The sequence below is a fragment of the Scyliorhinus canicula genome, chromosome 9 (genome assembly GCF_902713615.1).
Source record: "Scyliorhinus canicula chromosome 9, sScyCan1.1, whole genome shotgun sequence".
Classification (NCBI taxonomy): Eukaryota; Metazoa; Chordata; class Chondrichthyes; order Carcharhiniformes; family Scyliorhinidae; genus Scyliorhinus; species Scyliorhinus canicula.
In genome coordinates, this window is record NC_052154.1 from 197,733,136 (window position 1) to 197,757,603 (window position 24,468).

Consider the following 24,468-nt stretch of genomic DNA (forward strand, 5'->3'; position numbering starts at 1 on the left):
CCTCCCGGTTAGGGGACAGTGAGCCACTCTCCCGGTTAGGGGACGGTGAACCACCCTCCCGGTTAGGGGACAGTGACGAGGGATCGTGAACCACTCTCCCGGTTCGGGGACCGTGAAGAGGGCTCCCCAAATTCGTTCCTGATGCCACAATCGGTGAATTTTACTAAAACAAAATCAGCTCCTTGGAAAAATCATTCGACAGTTCATCAAATTCAGCAAGGAAATTAACCATCCAACCCCTCCAGGTGACTATTTTCATTGTTGGCCATTTCAGACCCCTATTGATGAGAGCAATAATTGGGACAGGAATTGAACGCTACTGGGATTATTCTTGTCATGGGTTCTCTTAACATTCCGATCTATTGATCAAAGGATCTGACTAGGACACGAGAACATTAGACATTGGAGCAGGAATAGGCCATTCAGCCCCACCAGCCTGTTCTGCTATGGCTGAGCTTCAACCCAATTTGTTTCATTCCTCCAAAGCAGTACTGTGGAAGAGTACATGATGCAGTGATAGAATGCAGCAAATGTGGCAGTCAGTTGCACAAAGTGGAGATTGGTTAGCTCAGTTGGCTAGATGGTTGGAGTGTGGTTCAGATGAAGCCTTTGGCACGGATTTAACCCCTGAACCAGCTGTGATAGTCCACGGAAGCTTGCGTCCTTCCCTATCGCCATGTTTGATGCAGACTGGTGCCCTTTAAGCTACACAACCAACTTGTTTCTTTCCACCGAGAGATCCCCCGGTTCCTTTGTGGACTTGGGCTGATTACCTTCCCTCAAAGCAAGATCCAATAAACAGCAACACGTGGCGACTGGATAATCTGCCTTTTGGTTTGGTTATTTGGTAATTTAACTGAAATGTGGGACAAATTGAATCTACCGCTGATCATTTCATTTTTTGAAAAGTATTTTTATTCCACAAATGTTCACAATTTACAACATAAAAACCCCGCAACACATTGAACACCCCCTCCCCCCTCCCAGAAACAGATCCGTCATTTCCTGAATCCCCCTCTCTTCCCATCCCTGGAACCTTCCATCCATCTTCTCCGGCTCAAAGCCATGATTTCCCCAAATCGGCATCTCCCCTCACCCAGCCCCCAGCCTAAAGTGCTGTCTAAACTGCCACCACCATTGGATTCACCGATACCTCCCTGGGGCCATCGGGAGCGAAGCTGTTGCCAGCACCTGCAACCCAACCCCCTACAACAGCCCACCTCCATCCTCACCCACAAAGCCCCCACCTCCCTATTCCATCCCTGAAATCTTATCTGCATTTACTGCCCAATCGTATCAAATTCAGGAGGCCTAGCCTCCCCCTTGCCTGCCGACCCCTTAGCAACATCACCTTCCTAATCCTGCCCACCTTCCCCACTAACCAAAGGAACGAGGAGATCAGTCTGTCCACCCCCCTGAAAAGCGCCTTGGGCCAAAAGACCGGCAGGCACTGAAACAGAAGCAATAATCGCGGAAAAGCATTCATCTTTACTACCTGTACCCGGCCCACCAACAGCAGCGGGAGATTGTCCCACCTTAACAAGTCGGCTTTCACCCTCCCACCGAGCTAGTGAAACTGAAATTCCGGAGCCCTGCCCAAACCCGGGACATCTGCTCCCCAAATACCTAACGTGAGACGCTGCCAAATGGTATAGCAGCCCCCCCACACCCACACTCCCCCCGCCGAGCTGCCGTAAGAAAAAAACCGAGTCCCGCCGGTAATGTTCTAGCCTGCTCTGATCCGGCAGGACCTCGGCACTGAAGGGTCGGGTGGTGGCCTGTGGGGGGGGGAGGGAGGGTCCGACCCCGGGGGGGGGCCTCCGATGTGACCTGCTCCGCGATCGAGGCCCACCAATCGGCGGGCCGGCCTCTGTGGCTGGGGACCTCCTTTCCTACGCGCCGGCCCCTGTAGCCTTGTGCCATGTTGTGTCGGGGCTGGCATGTTGAAGGAGGCCACTGCGCATGAGCTTGTTGGCACTGCGCCACTGCGCATGCGCGGATCCCACGGCACGCAGTTCGCGCCGGTATGAGCAGCTGGAGCGGAGTGAACCCCTCCAGCATCATGCTGGCCCCCTATAGAGGCCAGAATTACTCCTGGCAGTGGCCCGTTCACACTGTCATAAAATGCGTCGGCGTTTACAAGGCGTGGACACTCTGCCATGGGATAGGAAAAACTCGCACCCTATGTTCCAACCACCCCCTCACTATCTCCTTCCACAACCCCGAACTCCTCAACGCAATGGCCAAGGGGCCTATAACCAATGCAAACAGAAGGGGGGGGTCATGGGGCATCCCTGCCTCACACCCCGGTTCAATGCAAAATACCCTGCATTCATATTATTTGTGTGCATGTTCGCCATTGGCTCGTTATACAAAAGCTGCACCCATGTCACAAACTTCTGTCCATAAGACGATAAGACATAGGAGCAGAATTAGGCCACTCGGCCCATCGAGTCTACTCCATTTAATCATGGCTGATATTTTTCTCATCCCCATTCTCCTGCCTTCACCCCATAACCCCGGATTCGCTTATTAATCAAGAACCTATCTATCTTTGTCTTAAAGACACTCAGTGATTTGGCCTCCACAGCCTTCTGGGTAAAGAGTTCCACAGATTCACCACCCTCTGGCTGAAGAAATTCCTCCTCATCTCTGTTGTAAAGGATTGCCCCTTTAGTCTGAGATTGTGTCCTCTGGTTCTAGTTTTTCCTACAAGTGGAAACATTCTCTCCATGTCCACTCTATCCAGGCCTCGCAGTATCCTGTAAGTTTCAATTAGATCCCCCCTCCTCCTTCTAAACTCCAACGAGTACAGACCCAGAGTCCTCAACCGTTCCTCATACGACAAGCTCTTCATTCCAGGGATCATCCTTGAGAACCCAATCTCAAATTTCTCCAACACCACCATCAAATAACCCCACTCCAGCCGATCAAACGCCTTCTCCACATCTAACGCCACCACCACCTCCGTCTCCTTTCCCACTGCCGGGGAAAGCACCACATTCAACAACCTCCTCAAATTCGAGGACAACTGTCTGCCCTTAACAAACCCCATCTGATTCTCCCTTGGAAGGCACTCCCCCAACCTTAACGCCAGCACCTTTATCAATATCATGGCATCTACATTCAGCAGAGATATGGGCCTGTATGACTCACACGCCACAGGATCCTTGTCCTTCCTTAGCAACAATGGGATTGAGTCCTGCCCCTTCATTTGAGGCAAGACACCCCTTTACCATTGCGTCCTCAAACATTCCCACCATCAACACGCCAGCGTCTCCTTAAATCTTTTATAATATTCGACTGGGAACCCATCAGACCCCGCCGCCTTCCCTGCCTGCATCCTCCCAATTGCCAACTTCACCTCCTCCACCCTATCAGCTCCTCCATCCGTGCCCTCTCCGCCTCCCAACCTCAGGCACTCTAACCCGCCCAGAAACTCCCTCATCTCCCTCTCGACTTCTGGTGACTTCAACTTATACAAGTCCCTATAAAACTCCTCAAACACATTATTGATCTGTCCCGGAGCCACCACCAACTCCCCCAAACCACTGATCATTTTAAACGAAAATCTATCCGGGTAACACGATGAAATCATGTACAAAGTGGACCAACGCTTGCACACTGAAAAATGAATAATACTTGTGCAATTACCTTCCAATTCTTTAATCTTCTGTTTGGTCGCATTATCTACAGTAGCAGTTGCCTCTAGTGCTACAGAAACATCACCATGGGCTTGTAAATCTTGCAATTGTTTCTGAAGTTGTAATTGGCGCTGTTCCTTCTCGGTCAGTTCAGCTTCATGTTTCTCATCGATAGCACGCAATTGAATATTGTGTTTTTCTTTCACATTTTTCAAGTCCATCTCATGTCTTTCCATCAGATCTCTCACCTGGGCTCTCATCACATGCTTTTCAGCATCGAGCTTAGCCACAAGATTGTCTTTTTCTAACTGAAGAATCTTCAATTTTTCAATCATCTCCTGAAAATTTCAAAATAACGTAACGATTTTCCTTCAATGAAAAGTGCAAAGCAAAAAGACGTGCTTAAACCTTAAGCATAAGTACAAAAAAAAGCTGCTCTCTTTAGCAGCAATATAAAATGTATGAAATAAATTATATGCTAACACAGAAGAGAAAGCAATTGAAACTGTCAAGAACTGAAAGAACAAATGTGCACCTCAAGTAGTTGCTGGAAAAGTGAAGAGTAACACGAGGGAGAGGGATTCTGTTGTACCATAAGCATTAGCTACTGTATATTTTTGGTATCTACCAGCAGATGCTGCGTGGAGTTGCTGATGGTGTGTTACGGTAACAAAGTGGTACAGGACACTGGGCTACAGTGCCACCAGAATCCAATTACATTGAAAATCTCATTATAACTGGTTACTTTAGCATTTTCAACATTGAGGGTTAACAAACTAAAGTGAAACCAGGAAGTGCAATGTGGTGACAGAGAGCTTTGTGCAAACAAAACTTTATAATGTAACATTACACAGGTATGATCCAAAGATGCTGTCTGCCTTTTTAAACTATGGGTGTGATTTTGCATCCTCGCCGCGCTCGGCTTGGTGTCGGGAGGAGGACATCGAAACTCGCAAGAGGCCTCCATCGGGAATCACAACGCTCGAAACATCTCACAAGATTCAACAGAATCTCACGAGGCGGGGCGAGAGGGTTGGGCCCAGGGGGGCCTTACCCATAAGAGGTGGGGTGAGGGGGAGCTTGAAGACCCTGGAAGAGTAAGTTGGATCAAGTGGAGGGGTCCTGAGGCCACAGTGGGGGTCGAACGGTCGGGGCTGTCTTTAAAAATGGCTCCTCGATCCGCAGGTAGATTTCCTGCACTGGAGAGCGGGAGTTCTGTACCAAGCCTAATAAAAACCGGCAAAGTGCCATTGAATAGCGGGGTCATTCTCAGCGCTGCAGGCCGAGATACACCCGCTAAATGCACCGTTCTTTAACCCAAGTCCACTGAATCTCGCCCTGTATTTCCAGAGGCTGAAGGAAAATCCCTCAGCTGGTCAACTGTAGACATCTTTCCATTACTATCAATTAAGAGAGCAGCAGGAAACTCCTTCTGACCTGTATCTGTTGGTCTCTCCCATCAAGTTCCTTTTGCAGCACATCCACAACCTGTGTCCTCCCCATTAACACCTCCTCCTTCTCATGAAGCTTTTGTTTCAGGGCTTTCAACAACTGCAGAACCAATAGAGTGAACAATCAGAATTCCCAACAACTAAAAACTTTCAACAGAAAGCAAATAATATTGTGCCAGTACCAACATTTGCAGGGAAAACAGGGAGAACACTCCAACAGTTATTCCCATTTGGCTTTATTTTGATGATGTTACAGATTGCTGTTAATTATACTGGGGTATGGAAACTTTGCACACCCTTAAGACATTCCTTTGTCTACCTTAACACATTTATTTTAAATTACCTAATATCTCCATCAGATTGCATACATAAGAATGTCAAATTAACGGACTAAGCATGTGTTTACTAGCGTCACCAACAATAATTTCTAGCCTGAAGATATTTCATGGTTCACTCGTCAAAAAATATGTGAAGCGTCCTCGTCAAGTTTCAAAATCCATCCCAAATAGCAATGTTCCCGTGAGGCAGGCTGGGACGGAGGGAAGGAAGGTTTTCAGTGAAAGAGGGGTTCTGTGAGGAAAGCATGGAAGGGGATCTCAGTGAGGCACTGAGGTAGCAATGGGGCCTCAATGAGGCTTGCTGATAGGGAGAGTATCACAGTGAAGGAAGCAGCCATTAAGAAAAATCAGAGTATGGAAAACGAAGAAGTAAAAGAGAAATAAAAACTCTGATTTTACACAGTCACTGAGCTGCTTTCGTTTTAAGCCCACCAGAGTGTAAAATTCCTCACCCCCAATTTGTGGCACAGAAATTTGCTCGTCCTATTTCTGCTGTCAGTCACACTGAAAGAGAGAGAATTTGCTGGATTTTTCCCCTCATGCCTGATCCATGTTTTTGTAATTCTTAAGAGGTCATATTTATATCGTAACTTAAAGAAAAGGAAATCTGCTTTTTGAAAGTAACAAGTCCCCGCTCGATTTCAATAGAAGTGCCAATTTCAAAACTGCTAAATCATAAAGAACATATTTAGAAGCCATTTTTGGTGATTACTTCTTTTAATGCAATTTCTTTCTGGATAAGATCTACCTATTGAAAATGGATAACCTGTATTTTAATTTTACGCAATATTTTATGACTAAGGTATTTCAAGATTCACATTATATATTGCTGTCTTTAAGTGATACACTCATGAGAAGCAGACAGCTGTTTGGCCAGCTAATAAGCATCACAAAATCCCCAGCCCAAGTAATTGCGTCGGATAGATGTTGAATGAGCGACAAATCAGCAAATGTTAAATTCTGTTCTCCTGTCCATTCACACAGACCTCAGCAGCCACAGACCTCCAGACCACACTGCAGATGTGACTTTTGGATATTTTAACTAATCTGGTGTTTCTGCACAAGCAGAAATCCCGTACTCGTTTGTCTGTTGTTGCCACAATGATTCTGAATCATGGAACTGACAGCAGAGATCACGTGATTAGCTGTTTAAATATGTGGGTAAAAACAACCAACATTAAGCAATGATTAAATAGTAATTACAATCTTTCCCTTTAAGTGACTGTGCACACTCTTTAAGCTTCAGTTCTACTTTCAATGCATGCACCATTAGACAGGAAGAATTAATATATAAAAAATAAGATTGCACCATCAGATATGGGGGAGATATTCACTCATGTAGCTCACTTCTGGCGCTGCTTGCCTGCCCCCAGGCGATTGAGGAAAGTCCAATTTAATTTTGAGGTGAACGTATTTTCTCTCGTGCAGTTCTTTAGACACCAGGATTAAAATCTTGCTTATTGTTCTTTGTTTACCATCTGCCTTAAGTCACCATAATTGTGAACAAATAAAAATACTCGTGCTTAGATTAAATACAAGTTGCACTGTGCATTGCAAGACCCTCGCCGGTATATTTTACACGTCCAATGCAGGTTCTGTGTTAAAGTATTAATGACAGCTCAAGATGCTTGAATTATGGATGACTTATTATAAGTGGTTGACTTCAGGAACCTATTCTAATGATTTCTCTCCCACAGAATGAATTTATTAAAGATCCTGGAAACACAACTGAACTTCGAATTGGACAAGTTTTCCGAGTGCGTTCCTCAGTTATTGGTTGTGACTTGGAATTCCATGGCTAGTGAACTCTGGAAAATAAGTCATTGCTGGCTAAACATTAAAATTGAAGTTCTGCTGCATATCAACCTTTTCAAAATTAAAAATCTACTGTGACACGTTCCAGCTTCTGTAGACAGAGAGTGATTAATAAACACATCACAGAAACACAGAAACTACAACCCCAGCTGCACATGCACACTGTGAATTGTGAAAATATATATTACACATCATATATATAACTCTCACTTTTCAAATCTCACTTCAGAGATTTAAATCAATTGGTCTTCAAGCTTCGAGATGTTTTACGGGTCAACGGTAACATGAGGATTCTAATGTACCCAAGTGATAAGACCACAGAAAACAAACCCTGCAAGACAAATGTTATTTTATAACGAGCGTTACAAGGTTCTGACCAACCTGAAGCAATTTGCTTCAATGGACTTTGAGCAGCATTGATGGAATCTTTCACACAGAATCTGCTTTGTACCTTTAAATGTGAACCTCAGTTTGACTGATTCTTTTAGCCACATGTTTAATACAATCACTTTTTTTAAAAATTAAGAGAAAAGTTAACCTGTTCAAAATCGGCACTGGCATCTGATTTTGAGGCCACAATAAAGAGCTCCTGCTCATGCTTCTGTGCTTGCTCAGCAAGCTTGTTTTCCTTTGCTTGAATCATTTCCTGAAACACGTGAATCTGAAACAAAGATTCAGTCATGACAAGGTGACAATAATCAATTAAATTATTGAGGCCAATTGAAGGTAAATGGCGCATGAGCATGGCAACTCTCTGCAAGCTCTCTCACACAGATCCTCTTCTTACATCTCCGATAACCGTACTAATCTCTTAAAAGTTAATTCTAACACTAACCTTTATCTTTTATGTTCTCTTGTAGGTTTGAAGATCCTCAGTGGTCGGTGGGCTGGATCAGATGACCCATAAGACCATAAGACATAGGAGCAGAATTAGGCCACTCGGCCCATCGAGTCTGCTCCGCCATTCAATCATGGCTGATATTTTCTCATCCCCATTCTTGCCTTCTCTCCATAACCCCTGACCCGACCTGCATCTTATGGATTGATTTGATCTCTTCACACATCTTCTCTACTGAGTAGTATACTCCTGTATGCTTCACCCAATGCTTGTGTCTGTGTATTTACATTGTGTATTTTATTTTTTCCCTATGTATTTTCTTTTCATGTACCGAATGATCTGTTTGAGCTGTACGCAGAACAACACTTTTCACTGTACCTCGGTACACGTGACAATAAACAAATCCAAATGGTGAGGTAATTGGCAGTTGCCACTATTAATAGGTAAATGGTACAAAGAGCAAAGAACACAGCACAGGAACAGGCCCTTCAGCCCTCCAAGCCTGTACCGGTCATACCAACCTTTGCCAAAAGTCTCAGTACTTCCTTGTGCCGTATCCCTCTATACCCATCCTATCCATATATTTGTCAAGATGCCTTTTGAACACCGTTAATGTATTTGCTTCCGCAACCTCCCCTGGCAACGCGTTCCAGGCACTCACCACCCTCTGTGTAAAAACCTGCCTCGCACATCCCATCTAAACTTTGCCCCACGGACCTTAAACCTATGTCCCCTGGTGACTGACCCCTCCACCCTGGGAAAGAGTGCCTGCCCCTCCACTCCATCCATGCCCCTCATAATGTTGTAGACCTCTATCAGGTTACCCCTCAACCTCCGTCTTTCTAATGAAAATAGTTCAAGTCTATTCAGCCTCTCCACAAAGCTGACACCCTCCAGACCAGGCAACATCCTGGTAACCCTCCTTTGCACCCTCTCCAAAGCCTCCACATCCTTCTGGTAGTGTGGCGATCAGAATTGTGCGCAATATTCCAAATGCAGCCATATCAAGGTTCTATACAACAGCAGCATGACTTGCCAGTTTTTATACTCGATGCCCCATCCATTGAAGGCAAGCATTCCGTATGCTTTCTTGACTACCTTGTCCACTTGTGTTGCCACCTTCAAAGATCTGTGGACTTGCACGCCCAGATCTCTCTGACTTTCGATATTGCTAAGAGTTTTGCCATTTACGGTATATTTCCCCTCTAACTATCAGTCACTATCAGATTTCCCCAGCATAGTCATGAAGGAGACACTACAGCGAGTATGCTTTGGTGCAGACTGTTTATTTCTTGCCACAGAGCTTACCTCTCCCCATTTCCACCAGACGCCCAATGCTGACTAACCTTTCTTTATATATATATCTGAGCAGAATTAATCAACACCTGTTCATGCCTTATCACCTTAAACCTCTGGGTATTTAAAATTCATCAACAGAATCTATCAGATACTAACAGATTCCCTTTTTTCTTTATATTAAATTGATGAGCAAAACAAAACTATCCATAAAGAAAAACACAATCAGAATACATGTTATTTTATTTCACAATCAACCTTTAACAAACTCCATATTCCACCCATGGACTTGAAACAAAACATTTGACAAGATTACAACCTGCCAGTGTTTATGTTCTCATAATCCATTGTAACATAAGGCTCTTCAAGGATCTCACAATTTATTTGGACGGTTCTTTTTGTGAAACAATCCGACAGCTTGTAACTTGCATCGGCCCATTTTACTTTTGAAATCTCCTTCCTTTCCACCATCTCCTGTAAACTCACAAGATCAATCCTCGACCTTTCCCCTGGCACTCTGTCTAATGGACATTGTCCCAGAGTGAACGGTTATCTATACAGCATTCTATAAGCACACTTTTCTCCAGATGCCCCTTATAGTTCCTTTAAAATGCTCAATGAATACATATCTGTTGCTGCTAGCAGCCCAAGTATCTCCTTCGCTAAGGCGCTTATAACAACTCTTTATTTTCTTTGACCGGGGGCCAGTTTAGCTCACTTGGCTGGACAGCTGGTTAGTGATGCAGAGCGAGGCCGGCAGCATGGTTCAATCCCCGAACCGGGCTGGGGGGCTGGGTAGTGATGCAGAGCGAGACCAAGAGCGTGGGTTCAATTCCTGTCCCAGCTGAGGTTATTCATGCCTTCTCAACTTTGCCCCTGACCCGAGGTGTGATGATCCTCAGGTTAAATCACCACCAGTCAGCTCTCCTCCTCAAAAGGAGAAGGCAGCATCGAGCCATTTTCTTTTATTCCCATGCTAATGGACAACATTCATTGTTTCTTCCCACTAAAAATATGAATCCACTTGATCTCAAATAACCATCGCAAAGATTAGCATGTGAGACGTCACTAAAAATGACCAACTTCATCGCTTCTCGGTCACCCAGTCTGGAAATCTGAACAACCCCAAACTTATTTTCTTCAATGTCCTGTTGGCTTTTAGCACTTACACAGCAGTAGCATATTTCAGCTCAATTATAATACATCAATTGTAATAAGAAAGGGATAATGGATAACCCACGAGTCTACAGACCTGTCAGCTTAATATCAATAGTGGGAAAACTCATGGAGGCCATAATGTGGGATGAGATAAATATGCACTTAGAGAAAAATAAGTTAATACTAGACATCCAACACGGCTTCGTCAAGGGCCAGTCATGCCTGACAAACTTAAATGAGTTCTTTGACGGGGTGACAGAGGCAGTGGATGAAGGTAGTGTTGTAGATGTTCTACATTTGGACTTTCAGAAAGCATTTGATACAGTGCCACATGGCAGGTTGGTTAGCAAATTAAAAATGCTTGGGATTGGTGGGTCCTTGGCAGCATGGATTAGAAGTTGGAAACAGAGGGTAGGCATAGATGGGTATTTCTCAGACTGGAGATGGGTTGAAAGTGGTGTTCCCCAGGGCTCAGTGTTGGGCCTTTGCTTTTTTTGATTTGTATAAATTTGTAGATGATACAAGTTAGGGAGAACAGTGAATTGTGAGGATGACCCTGAACAACTTCAGAGGGACAATGACAAGTTGGCCAAATGGGCAGACACCTGGCAGATGAGCTTTAATGCAGAGAAATGTGAGGTAATGCATTTTGGTAGAAGAAACATGGGGAGACAATATAGGTTCACTGGTACAACTTTGGGGGGAGTACAGGATCAGAGGAACTCCTGCATGATGTCCTGGAACTAAGATGAGTGACCTCCAACCACCACAACTATCATCCATTGTGCCAGGTATGACTCCACTTACAAATAGCTAGACCATCCATCAATCATATCCTGAAATATTCACTTAATTGCAAAACATAATATTGTGAAATAATGTTAAACTTAAGCGTAAAGAACAGTGGGAACTATTTATTTTAAATAGTAAATAGCAAAGGAAATCCACTGATGTGTTTTCATGGAGGTAGATAATTTCATCCAATATCCTAACCCAATTCCATTGTCCCTGTACTCACATTTTTCCTGTACATTGCCTCCTTTTCTTGGAACTGTGACTTCTCCTTGTTGAGTTGGTCCTTCATATTTTCTGCTTGTTCCTGGAGAAGGCTGAACCTTTCTTCACTCTCCTCATTTTTCTGGTCAGACTGTGAACCATTGACTGCAAATCACCGACGGAAGTTTCCTTCTCTGCAACCTGATCCAGCACTGTCTAATTCAGAGAATTTAAGGCAGGTATGAGATGTTTTTTTTAAATAGTAGTGTTCACATAGATCAAATCTGGTGGGCACCTACAATAGCTATTCCACTTATCCAAAAAAATACTGCAAATATCGCACATAGCAGATTCAATTGTCAAACAGAAATATCCTCGTTCTAGGATGGAAGCAAAACTAAGTTTGAAGTAACGACTTGTATAAAGTTATGAATGATTACCTACATTGAAGTGGCCATACAAATAAGCTGTTCTTGTGAAAATTAAAGGTTTCTTGATCTTAAGATAGCAAATAATACTTCACAAACTCACTAAATAGTACAGGATGATCATGTACAATCAAAGTTTCCTTTAAATTGTCCCCTCTTCCCTTTCTTTGCTGGTTTTGTGCATATTTCACATTCTTCATTCGACTGAAGCCTAAAAGGCTTTGTCCAACAGAAAGAAGTCCACAGAAGTGCTTTCGTACTATTCTTATGGTTACAGTTCAGATACACTCAATACTTTGCACGCCCCATTCAAAAGACACACTTCCACAAATAAACCACAGTCCTAACTAGTGAAGATGCACTACAGTGGGGCACATTCCATCCCCACCCTGTGCTAACTCACGTATAATTATTACAATTACCCATCTCTTCCTTGAGGATTTCCCCTGCCTGGCTGATGCTCTGTAATTACAATACTGAAAAAAGAAATATTTTTATTAAGAGCTTCCAACTTAATGAGGAAGCTTCAGGCCAATTTGAAGAATTGCGGGTTAGGTGGATTAGCCTTGCTAAATTGCCCCTTAGTGCCGAGGGATGTGTAATTATGGGGTTACAGGGATAGAGTGGGGTGGATGGGAGAGTAGAAATGGGTTGGGTGCTCTTTCAAAGGGTGGGTAAACACTTGATGGGCTAAATGGCCACTTTCTGCACTGTAGGGATTCTATGATTCCATAAATCCACATCCAACAACCTGCTCTGAAAACTTTTTGACAGCAGTGACAAATTTCAACCATAGCAACTGAGATAACCCACAACTTCTGAAACAATCAACAACATTCTAAATAAAAACCTCAACATTCTTTTTTCAAAGTTAATTCTCCCCATCTCCCAACATTAACGGATACTTTAAAAATTCCAGCATCCAGATCTGCATTTCACCATAATAAATACAGTTCCTCCTTTCGCCAGACCCTATCTGTGTACCAGGTCTTGTTAAGATCCATCCATTTGTTTTGGAGATCTATTGTTTACAGACTAACAAACGGGGAACAGAAGTATTAATAACCCCACAGAAACTGAGATAGAATCATAAATAGAAAATTGGATCACCCGCATATCGATGGGTGGGGAAATCCGCCTCTGCTTGTAAAGAGAACAAATCAAAGCACCTTTCTGTTTACCAACAGGTATTGAGAGGAGACATTCTGCTGTTAAATTAATCTCCCCCCACCACCCCTGTCTTTAACACAAAGGCAGTACTACACTGGGAAATTTAACACGCTTCTTAAATCTCTCAGCCTGTCCTAACATCTCCTCATGTGACTCAGTGTCAAATTTAGTCTGATAAAAAATCCTGAGAAGCTCCCTGGAAAATTCCACTATGGGTTAAAGTTGTTGTTGTTGACTAAAGTCAAAATAATTTAAACATGAAGGTAGGCCACTATAATGAAGGATGTCCAACGTGAGGCACAACATTTTCTGCCTTCAAGTGGTGGACATTTCAAATTTACTCAAATCTACGCATGAAAGGAAATGCTAAATCCTAAGTTTGGCACAGTCCATTTTATCCATGTGAAGAGACACTGGATATATCAAAGCAGTATTTTAAATAGAGAAACAAAATTTCCTCTTATGAGCAAGTGTGTAAATGCAAGTATTTCAATTAATCTTCCTTCAGGTTACCTTAATTTCATCATTAGGTTGAATTACTTGTTGAGGTGCCTGATCTGAAGCAGCAATTAATTGGAGCTCAACAATATAAGGCCTCTTTTTCAGCCAGTTTCTTCTCCTTCTCTCCGCAAGCATCATATCCACATTGGAGCCACGCTGCAGGCTGCGATTCCAGCTCTGTAAGCTGCAAGTTATATCAAATTAAGTGACATCATAACTTGTAATTCACATATCCCAACAGAAGCAAACTAAGCTTAAGTAAGGTTAAGGGGGGGGTTGTTGGGTTACGGGTATAGGGTGGATACGTGGGTTTGAGTAGTGTGATCATGGCTCGGCACAACATCGAGGGCCGAAGGGCCTGTTCTGTGCTGTACTGTTCTATGTTCTATGAATATGAGCAGCTAGCGGCTAAATTCATAATCAGAAACCAAAAAGGTACTAATCTCAGCATTTCACATTCTGGAGGAGGAATTTCTTCAGCCAGAGGGTGGTGAAATCTGTGGAACTCTTTGCCGCTGAAGGCTGTGGAGGCAAACCACTGAGTGTCTTTAAGACAGAGATAGATAGGTTCTTGATTAATAAGGGGATCAGGGGTTATGGAGAGAAGACAGGAGATGCAGGGCAGCACAGTAGCACCGTGGTTAGCACAATTGCTTCACAGCTCCAGGATCCCAGGTTCGATTCCGGCTTGGGCCACTGTCTGTGCAGAGTCTGCACATCCTCCCCGTGTCTGCGTGGGTTTCCTCCGGGTGCTCCGGTTTCCTCCCACATTCCAAAGATGTGCAGGTTAGGTGGATTGGCCAGGCTAAATTGCCCTTAGTGTCCAAAATTGCCCTTAGTGTTGGGTGGGGTTACTGGGTTATGAGGATAGGGTGGAGGTGTTGACCTTGGGTAGGGTGCTCTTTCCAGGAGCCGGTGCAGACTCAATGGGCCGAATGGCCTCCTTCTGCACTGTAAATTCTATGATAATAATCTATGATTGAATGGCAGGGCAGGCTTGATGGGCTGAATGGCCAAATTCTATATCTTATATATTTTTTGAAATCTTACGCCTTATTCAATTCTGCATCTTTTTTGGCAACTTGTGATTCCAACTCCTTCAACCTTTTTCCTCAACATCAGGATTTTACCTCTATTTGCAGCTGCATTTTCCTGATCGCCATCACTGGACTGCTGCAGTTAAACCATTGACACAAGTTCAGTTCATTTGATCTCATTAAATATTCACATTTTATTCTCAATTTCACATCGGCTTTGTTAAATGCTGCCCATAATCTTCAGAGAAATCAGGCAATCTTCCACTACAGCAGAGTAGCACAGTGGTTAGCACTGTTGCTTCACAGCTCCAGGGTCCCAGGTTCGAACCCCGACTTGGGTCACTGCCTGTGTGGAGTCTGCACGTTCTCCCCGTGTCTGTGTGGGTTTCCTCCGGCTGCTCCGGCTTCCTCCCATAAGTCCCGAAAGACGCGTGGGTTATGTGAAATGGACATTCTGAATTCTCCCTCTGTGTACCTGAACAGGCTCCGGAATGTGGCGACGAGGGGCTTCTCACAGTAACGTCATTGCTGTGTTAATGTAAGCCTACTTGTGACAATAATAAACTTTATAATAGAAAGTGAGAATTTGGCTCATTATGCCTGTGTCAGCTATTTGAAAAAGTCCCCGTCCCCTGCTCTTTCACTTTATGTTCCATTTAAAGTGTATGTCCAATTTCCTTCCGACAGGGACCACCTGCCTTCCAGGCAGTGCGTTCACACAGTACACCATACAGCAGGAAGGAATTCACCACAGTTCACACCTTCGCTCCATTGCGATGCCCTATGAGCCCATGACAAATATTTCAGCCATGTGGACAAATTATCAACACGCCTCTTACACATTGTGGACATTAACTCGGTCAAGACTTTAGCAAAATAAAATATATACAATATTCAACACAGAATTCTACTTTGCGTGTTAGAGAGAGTCAGGGTTTTTACAGCATGCTGGCCATCAAGCATCTTCCTATTCTAATCCCATTTTCCAGCACTTGCTCTGTAGCCGTGTCTGCTGTGGCATTTGAAGTGCTGAGTGACATACTTCTTAAATGTTGTGAGGGTTCCCACCTCTGCCACCCTTCCAGGCAGCGAGTTCCTGATTCCCACCACCCTCAGGGTGAAAAAGCCTTTCCTCAAATCCCCTCTAAATCTACAGCCTATTACCTTAAATCACAGAATCACAGAATTTACAGTGCAGGAGGCCCTTTGGCCCATCGAGTCTGCACCAGCCCTTGGAAAGAGCACCCCACTTAAGCCTATCCCATCTCTATAACCCCAAGTAACCCCACCTCACCTTTTTTGGACATTAAGGGCAATTTATCATGGCCAATCCGCCTAACCTGCACATCTTTGGACTGTGGTAGGAAACCCACGCAGACACGGGGAGGATGTGCAGACTCCGCAAAGACAGTGACCCAAGCTGGGAATCGAATCAGGGACCCTGGTGCTGTGACGCAACTGTGCTAACCACTGTGCTACCGTGCTGCCCCAAGGTATGACGTCACTGTGAAATCTATGTTTCCTGGTCATTAACCCCTCCACCAAGGGGAAATGCCGTCCTATCCACCCTCTCTATGCCCCTCATAATTTGAGACACCTCAATCAGGCCCCCCTCAGCCCCTCTGCTCCAACACAAACAACCACAGCCCATCCAGTCTGTCCTGATAGCGGACTCGTTCCAGCTCAGGCAACATTCTGGTGAGTCTCCTTTGCACCCCTTCTAGTGCCGGCACTGCCTATAATGTGGCGACCAGAACTGCACACAGTGCTCCAGCTGTGGCCTAACCAGCGTTTTATACAGCTTCATCATAACCTCTCTGTTCTTATATTCAATGCCTTGGTTAATAAAGGCAAGAATCCCACAGGCCTCCTTCATCACCTAATAGAATCATGGAATTTACAGTGCAAAAGGCCATTCGATCCATCGAGTCTGCACCAGCTCGTGGAAGGAGCACCCTACTACAAGAACACCCTTCTCTACCTGTCCTGCTTTCTTCGGAGATCTGAGGACCTGCGCACTAAGGGCCCTCTGATCCTTTGTTTCCTTAGGGTCCCAGCATTCATTGAATATTCCATTACCGTGTTAGTTCTCCAAAAATGCATCAGCTCACACTTTTCAGGATTAAATTCCACGAGGCACTGTTCTGCCCATCTAACCAACTTGTCTATATCATCCTGTAATCTAAGGCTTTCCTCCTAACTGTTCTCCACACTAGCAATTTTTGTCATCTGCGAACTTACTGATCATATCACCCAGATTCACATCCAGATCATTAATGTACACTACAAACAGCAAGGGCCCCAGCACCGATCCCTGCAGAACACCACTGGACACACGCTTCCAGTCACATAAACAACCTTTGACCATCAGTCTCTGCCCGTCACTAAGCCAATTTTGGATCCAATTTTCCAAATTGCCCTGGATCCCATAAGCTCTTCCCTTCTTGACCAGTCTCCCATGCGAGACCTTGTCAAAAGCCTTGCTAAAGTCCATGTAGACTACATCAACAGCATTACCCTACTCAAAAAATGAAATCAGATTTTTCAGACATACTCTTCCCCTGACAAAGCCAAGCTGACTTTCCTTGATTAGTCCTTGCCTCCCCAAGTGGAGATTATTTCTGTCCCTCAGAAGATTTTCCCATAGTTTCCCTACCACTGAAGTTCGACTCACTGGCTTGTAATTCCTGTTTTATCCCCACTTCTCTTCTTGAATCATGCTACCACATTAACTGTCCCCCAGTCCTCTGGCATCCTCTGTGGCCAGAGAGGATTTGAAAATTGTTGGCAGGGCCTCTGTAATCTGCCTTGCCTCCCACAGCAGCCTGGGATACATCTCATCTGGACCTTATCCACTTTTAAGCCCGCTAAAACCATTACTACCTCCTCCTTCTCAATGGAATTTGTTCACGTATATCACAATGCCCCTCCCTGATTTCTATACCAACATAATGCTTCTACACAGTGACACAGTGTGCAAAGTACTCATTTAAAACCTCCCCTACATCTTACGGATCCAGATTACCACCTTGGTCCCAAATGGGCCCTGCTCTTCACCTGGTCACCATCTAGGATTTAAATAATTATAAAACGCCTTTGGATTTTCCTTTATTTTACCCATCCGTATTTTATCATGCCCCCTTCTCACTCTCTCAATTATTTTTAATTAATCCGTTGCACTCTCAATACTCTGCAGGGCTTCCGCTGTTTAGAGCCCTCGGCATCTGCCATAAGAACAAATAACAAAGAAAAGTACAGCACAGGAACAGGCCCTTCGGCCCTCCAAGCCTGCGCCGACCATGCTGCCCGTCTAAACTAAAATCTTCTACACTTCCAGGATCCGTATCCCTCTATTCCCATCCTATTCATGTATTTGTCAAGATGCCCGTTAAACATAACTATTGTCCCTGCTTCCACCACCTCCTCCGGCAGCGAGTTCCAGGCACCCACTACTCTCTGTGAAAAAACTTGCTTCGTACATCTGTAAACCTTGCCCCTCGCACCTTAAACCTATACTCCTTAGTAATTGACCCCTCTACCCTGGGAAAAAGTCTCTGACTATCCACTCTGTCTATGCACCTCATATTTTGTAGACCTCTATCAGGTCGCCCCTCAACTCCTTCATTCCAGTGAGAACAAACCGAGTTTATTCAACACTCCTCATAGTTTATGCCCTCCATACCAGGCACATCCTGGTAAATCTCTTCTGCACCCTCTCTAAATCCTCCACATCCTTCTGGTAGTGGTGACCAGAATTGAACACTAAAGTTCTATACAGCTGCAACAGGACTTGCCAATTTTTATACTCAATGCCCCGGCAAATGAAGGCAAGCATGCCGTATGACTTCTTGACTACCTTCTCCACCTGTGTTGCCCCTTTCAGTGACCTGTGGACCTGTACACCTAGATCTCTCTGACTGTCAATACTCTTGAGGTTCTACCGTTCCCTGTATATTCCCTCCCTGCATTAGACCTTCCAAAATGCATCACCTCTCATTTGGCCGGATTAACTCCATCTGCCATCTCTCCGCCCAAGTCTCCAAATGATCTAAATCCTGCTGAATCCTCTGACAGTCCTCATCTCTATCTGCAATTCCACCAACCTTTGTGTCGTCTGCAAACTTACTAATCAGACCAGTTACATTTTCCTCCAAATCATTTATATATACTACGAACAGCAAAGGTCCCAGCACTGATCCCTGTGGAAAACCACTAGTCACAGCCCTCCAATCAGAAAAGCATCCTTCCATGCTACTCTCTGCTTTGTGCCTCGCCAGTTCTGTATCCACCTTGCCAGCTCACCTCTGATCCCGTGTGACTTCACCTTTTATACCAGTTTACCATGAGGGACCTTGTCATAGGCCTTACTGAAGTCCATATAGACAAATCCACTGCCCTACTGCATCAATCACCTTTGTGACCTCCTTGAAAAACTCTATCAAGTTAGTGAGACCGACCTCCCCTTCACAAAACCATGCTGCCTCTCGCTAATACGCTCCATCTGTTTCCAAATGGGAGGGAGTCCAGTCTCGAAGAATTCTCTCCAGTAATTTCCCTACCACTGACATAAGGCTCACCGGCCTGTAGTTCCTGGATTATCCTTGCTACCCTTCTTCAACAAAGGAACAACATTGGCTGTTCTCCCAGTCCTCCGGGACATCACCTGAAGACAGGAGGGTCCAAAGAATTCTGTCAAGGCCTCAGCAATTTCCTCTCTAGCCTCCTTCAGTATTCTGGGGTAGATCCCATCAGGCCCTGGGGACTTATCTACCTTAATATTTTTCAAGACGCCCAACACCTCGCCTTTTTGGATCTCAATGTGACCCAGGCTATCAACACACCCTTCTCCAGACTCAACATCCACCAATTCCTTCTCTTTGGTGAATACTGATACAAAGTATTCATTTAGTACCTCGCCCATTTCCTCTGGCTCCACACAAAGATTCCCTCCCCTGTCCTTCAGTGGGCGAACCCTTTGCCTGGCTACCCTCTTGCTTTTTATGTGTGTGTAAAAAGCCTTGGGATGTATTAACACTACATTAACACTACACCCCTGTATGCTTCATCCGATGCCAGTGCTTATGAAGTTACATTGTATAACTTGTGTTGCCCTATTATGTATTTTCTTTTATTGCCTTTTCTTCCCACGTACTTAATGACCTGTTGAGCTGCTCACAGAAAAATACTTTTCACTGTACCTCGGTACACATGACAATAAACAAATCCAATCGAATCCGATTTTCCTTAACCCTATTTGCCAATGACTTTTTGTGACCCCTTCTTGCCCTCCTGACTCCTTTCTTAAGTTCCTTTCTACTTTCCTTATATTCCACCCAGGCTTCTTCTGTTCCCAGCCTTCTAACCCTGACAAATGCCTCCTTTTTCTTTTTGACGAGACCTACAATATCTCTCGTTATCCAGCCGACCTTTTTTTCCTTATCTAACAATGTATTCCATTAATAGGTTGCCATCTCAGTATAAGTCACCAGGTATAGATGGTGGACGGGATTTTCCAGCCACGTGTTCGCAGCGGCGAAAGGCGGTGTGCCGTTTGCTGGCAGCAGGATTGCTGGTCCCGCTGCTGTCGATGGGAATACCGACTGAAGCCTCCCCCACGCTGATGGGAAACCCGCGGCAGGGCCAGAGAATCCCGTCGGCATCAACTCTCAGAGAATGCCAGCCAATGTCAATAACGTAACTTTGTGCCATACCTTGTGCTTCCCAGTCGGCTGGTTCTTCGCACCAGGACCACCAAGCTGCTTCTTCACATCTTCCAGCTGAGCAGAAAGTGATGTGACCCTTGCCTTGTTCTGCAGCTTCATTTTGGAAATCTTTGCTTCAAAGGCTTCTTTTTCTTCCTGCAGTAAAATAAACCAAGTGTTACACTGTGAATACATGAGCTTACTACTTTGTAGCAAAGTCGATTGTTACAGGATAATGATTTAATTAATGTTTTATCAAGACTTGGATAGACATTTAACTATCAATATTATTCAAGGCAGGCAGAGTGCATGGAGTTAAGATGCCGACCTGTCATGATCTAACTGAATAGTAAAAATGGCGTGAGGAGTCCAAAAGCCTACTCCTGATCGTTTGTTCTTCTGACTTGTGTTATGGGCCAGGGTAAAGAGAACACCAAAGTGGATCATGGAGTTCACCTGACCCACAACTTTTAATAGATTTTGGTTATGGGGAGCACAAGGGCCCACTTTACAGGTGTGATGTAACAGGGATCTAATGTATGTTTAAACAAAAACAATGTTTATTCTATGAATCCAGATAACATTTTATAAACACATAGTAAACATCTTATCAACTACCAAAATACCAGCTTTGACAAAGAGTCATAGGACTCAAAATATTGGCTCTTTTCTCTCCCTACACTTGCTGCCAGACTTGCTGAGATTTTTCAGCATTTTCTTTTTCATTTCAGATTCCAGCATCCGCAGTAATTTGCTTTTATCAACTACCAACACTGATAATCCCCACAGATACAATACTCTATGGGTAACCCTTAGTAACTTTCCTAACAACATCCATAAGTCAAAACCCTTTTTAACAAAGGCAGTAGGTTTGCATTCCTTACAGAAATAGGTATTACTTTGAAATCAAGTGATCTGGAGACATTCTTTAGCAGCAGAGAGAGAGACCAAAATACACCTCCTTGGTTTGAATGCAGTTCTCCAACTGAAAACGAAACTAAAACTCAGAGCCAAAGACAGCTTCCAGCTCAAAACAAAAGTAAAAAGCACAGCCCAGCTCCACCCACACAATGGCATCACTGCAACCACTTGCAAAGAAGAATATTTCTTAAAGTGACATTTCCATGACACTTGTTGCTATTACATAAGTGCATAAGAACTGGGAGTCGGCCATTCAGCCCCTAGAGCCCGCTCCGCCATTCAATACGATCATGGCTGATCTCATCCTGGTCTCAACTCCACTCTCCTGCCTGTTCTCCAGAAACCTTCACCCCATTACTAATTAAAAATCTGCCTATCTCCTTAAATTTACTCATCCCAGATTCCACTGCACACTGGGATAGTGAATTCCACAGAATCATGACCCTTTGGAAGCAGTCATTTCTTCTCATCTAAGTCTTTCTTAAATCTGCTACCCCGTATCCTAAACCTATGACTTCTCATTCTAGGTTGCCTCACAACAGGAATCATCTACTCTGCATATACTTTGTCAATACCTTTTACCATCTTCTATACCTCAATTAGATCTCCTCTCATTCTTCTGAACTCGAGAGTGTATCGGCTTAAACTGCTCACTCTCTTTCATAACACAAAACCCTCGTCTGGAATCAATCTAATGAACCTCCTTGGCACATCATAACATTGAAGGCTATGGGCCAAGTGCTGGCAAATATGAATAGGTAGGCAGGTCGGGTGTCTTTCATGCATCGGTGCAGACTGGATGGGCCGAAGGTCTCTACTACCTTGTATTATTCTGTGATCCTGAATGTCCTCTAAACTGCCTCGAATGCAACTACATCCCTCTTCAAATAAGGGATCAAAACTGTGCCCAGTACTCCAGGTGCGGTCTCACCAATGCCTTGTACAGTTGCAGCAACACTTCCTTACCTTTTATACTCTATTCCTTTGCTATAAATGCCAACATTCAATTTGCCTTTCTTATTACCTGCTGCAGCTGGATGCTGGTTTTCTGAGATTCATTAATGAGGACCCCCAGATCCCTCGGCACCAAAGCACTCTGAAATTTCTCATCTTTTAAATAATAAGTTGCTTTTCCATTTTTTCTGACCAAAATGGATAACCTCACACTTATCCACGTTAAACTCCATCTGCCAATTTTGGCTACTCACCTAACCTGTCTATATCCATTTGTAAATTTCTTATCTCTTTTATTTTCATGATCTTTATTGTCACACAAGTAAGTTTACATTAACGCTGCAATGAAGCTACTGTGAAAAGACCCTAGTCGACACATTCTGGCGCCTGTTTGGGTACACAGAGAGAGAATTCAGAATGACCAAATTACCTAATAACTTGTGGGAGGAAACGGGAGCACCCAGAGGAAACCCCCGCAGACACGGGGAGAACGTGCAGACTCCGCACAGACAGTCGGGATTCGAACATGGGATTCTGGAGCTGTGAAGCAACAGTGCTAACCACGGTGCTACCGCGTTTCCTCATTGCAACTTACTGTCCCACTATTTTAGTGTCATGTGCAAATTTGGCTATAGAACCTTCTATCTCTACATCCAAGTTGTTAATACAATAGCCAGGTTTACAGGAAAATGCATCTTTCCAATAGAGGATGCCCTGACATTACAAATACAACACAACATGCAGCCCATATCTGGAGTCAAGCCGAAAATAACACAGCAAAAAATCAGTCTCTCCAGATGCGGGGTTTCAGCGTTGTGTCAGCGTTAAACTCTGAATGTAAAGAAAAAAGTCTTACATTTATTCGGTACCTTCAATAACCTCAAGGCATTCCGAAGCATTTTACAATCAATGAAGTACTTATTGAAGCAGAGTCAATGATAGAATGACTGGATCATCTACATGGGCAACATCAATCGAGGGATAAATATTGACCCAAGACCTGATAGATAACTCCCCTAATCTTTGAAACAGTGCCATGGGACCTTTTACATCCACCTAAGAATGCAGACAGAGCCTTGGTTTAACTTCTCACCCTAAAGACAACACTTCCAAAGGTGCAGCATTTTCTCAGCCCCACGCCGGAGTCTCAGCCTAGAATTTGTGCCCAAGTCCCTGGAATGAGAGTTGAACCAATGACCTTCTGGCTCAGAGGCAAGTTTGACAGCTCCAAATAACCATGAGCATGTTCATCATTTAACAACGGAATAAGAAGCATTAGTGATTATTTATTTCATAAACAGGTTCGTAGCCAAACAAATAAAAATGTATGGCGGCTGCTGTGTACCTCTTATTTGTGTCTCTGAACTTTGAGGTTTTGATTAAAGCTCAACTAACACAAGTATATACCAAGCGGCAGTGCTTTCCACAACTCACTTAAAACAGAGGCAAAATCGCATGCTCTCAGTTCTCTCAGTTATATTACCTTCAGGAACTGATCTTTCACATGAAGCTGATTATCTTTCTCCCGAATTAATTCCTTCAGCTGCAAAACCAGTTGCTCATTCTGGATCAGCTGCTCAGTTAGATCGGTTACAGAATGATCACCAACACTCTTCTGGGGGCTTGTTGTCTGCAGAATAGTTTGCATGGATCAGATACCATTAATAGCGATATGGTAACAAAGAAGCAAACAACTTCTGCACTGAAGATCACAATCTTTTCAATATAATCAAGTTTAAAAAGTCTTCAATTCAGCAAGATTACCGCACCAGAAATTTAACTGAAAAGCGTTGAAAATGACCAGAGAATGGAGACAATTCGTAGTTGCATGTCCAATTAAATGCATGAAAAAGCACTCGTATGTATATTTTTTACAAGTAGTATCAAAAGCACGTGGCAAAAAACAGTCCACAAAATCAAAATGTCCACATCTCTCATCTTTATGTCAAGTTGCATATAGCTGCAAGGAATGGCATTGATTGTTTAAGATGTATTTACCCCTGAAGGTGCTGGGGGCGGCTCGTCTGCAGAATACCACTTCCACATGGCTCCTTCTTAAATGTGGCTATAAATAAAACAAAACAATAATTAGGTCCTTCCAAAGCACAGCATATTTAAATATGTTAATTGTTCAACTGGTCACTATACAGGGTGGCATTGTAGCACAGTGGTTAGCACAGCTGCCTCACAGCGCCAGGGACCTGGCCTTGGGTGGAGTT

The 24,468-nt window shown here is 44.0% G+C and overlaps 1 protein-coding gene and 1 long non-coding RNA gene across 2 annotated transcripts in view; both read right to left on the reverse strand.

Annotated features, from left to right (window-relative positions):
- LOC119971994 (golgin subfamily B member 1-like) overlaps positions 1–20,536 on the reverse strand; it is an 85,402-nt gene extending 64,866 nt beyond the window's left edge. The window contains 8 exon segments of the mRNA XM_038808422.1: positions 3,655–3,982; positions 5,082–5,195; positions 7,787–7,909; positions 11,559–11,671; positions 11,674–11,752; positions 13,648–13,820; positions 14,686–14,808; positions 20,384–20,536. Coding sequence (XP_038664350.1) covers positions 3,655–3,982; positions 5,082–5,195; positions 7,787–7,909; positions 11,559–11,671; positions 11,674–11,752; positions 13,648–13,773 — 883 coding nt within the window. The 5' untranslated portion in view covers positions 13,774–13,820; positions 14,686–14,808; positions 20,384–20,536.
- Positions 20,537–23,731: 3,195 nt separating this feature from the next.
- On the reverse strand, positions 23,732–24,301 carry LOC119971995. The gene is made up of 2 exons (XR_005461960.1): positions 24,248–24,301; positions 23,732–23,879 (listed from the first exon to the last, which is right to left on the reverse strand). It is a non-coding gene; the product is annotated as an uncharacterized LOC119971995 (long non-coding RNA).
- Between the last annotated feature and the right edge of the window lie 167 nt (positions 24,302–24,468).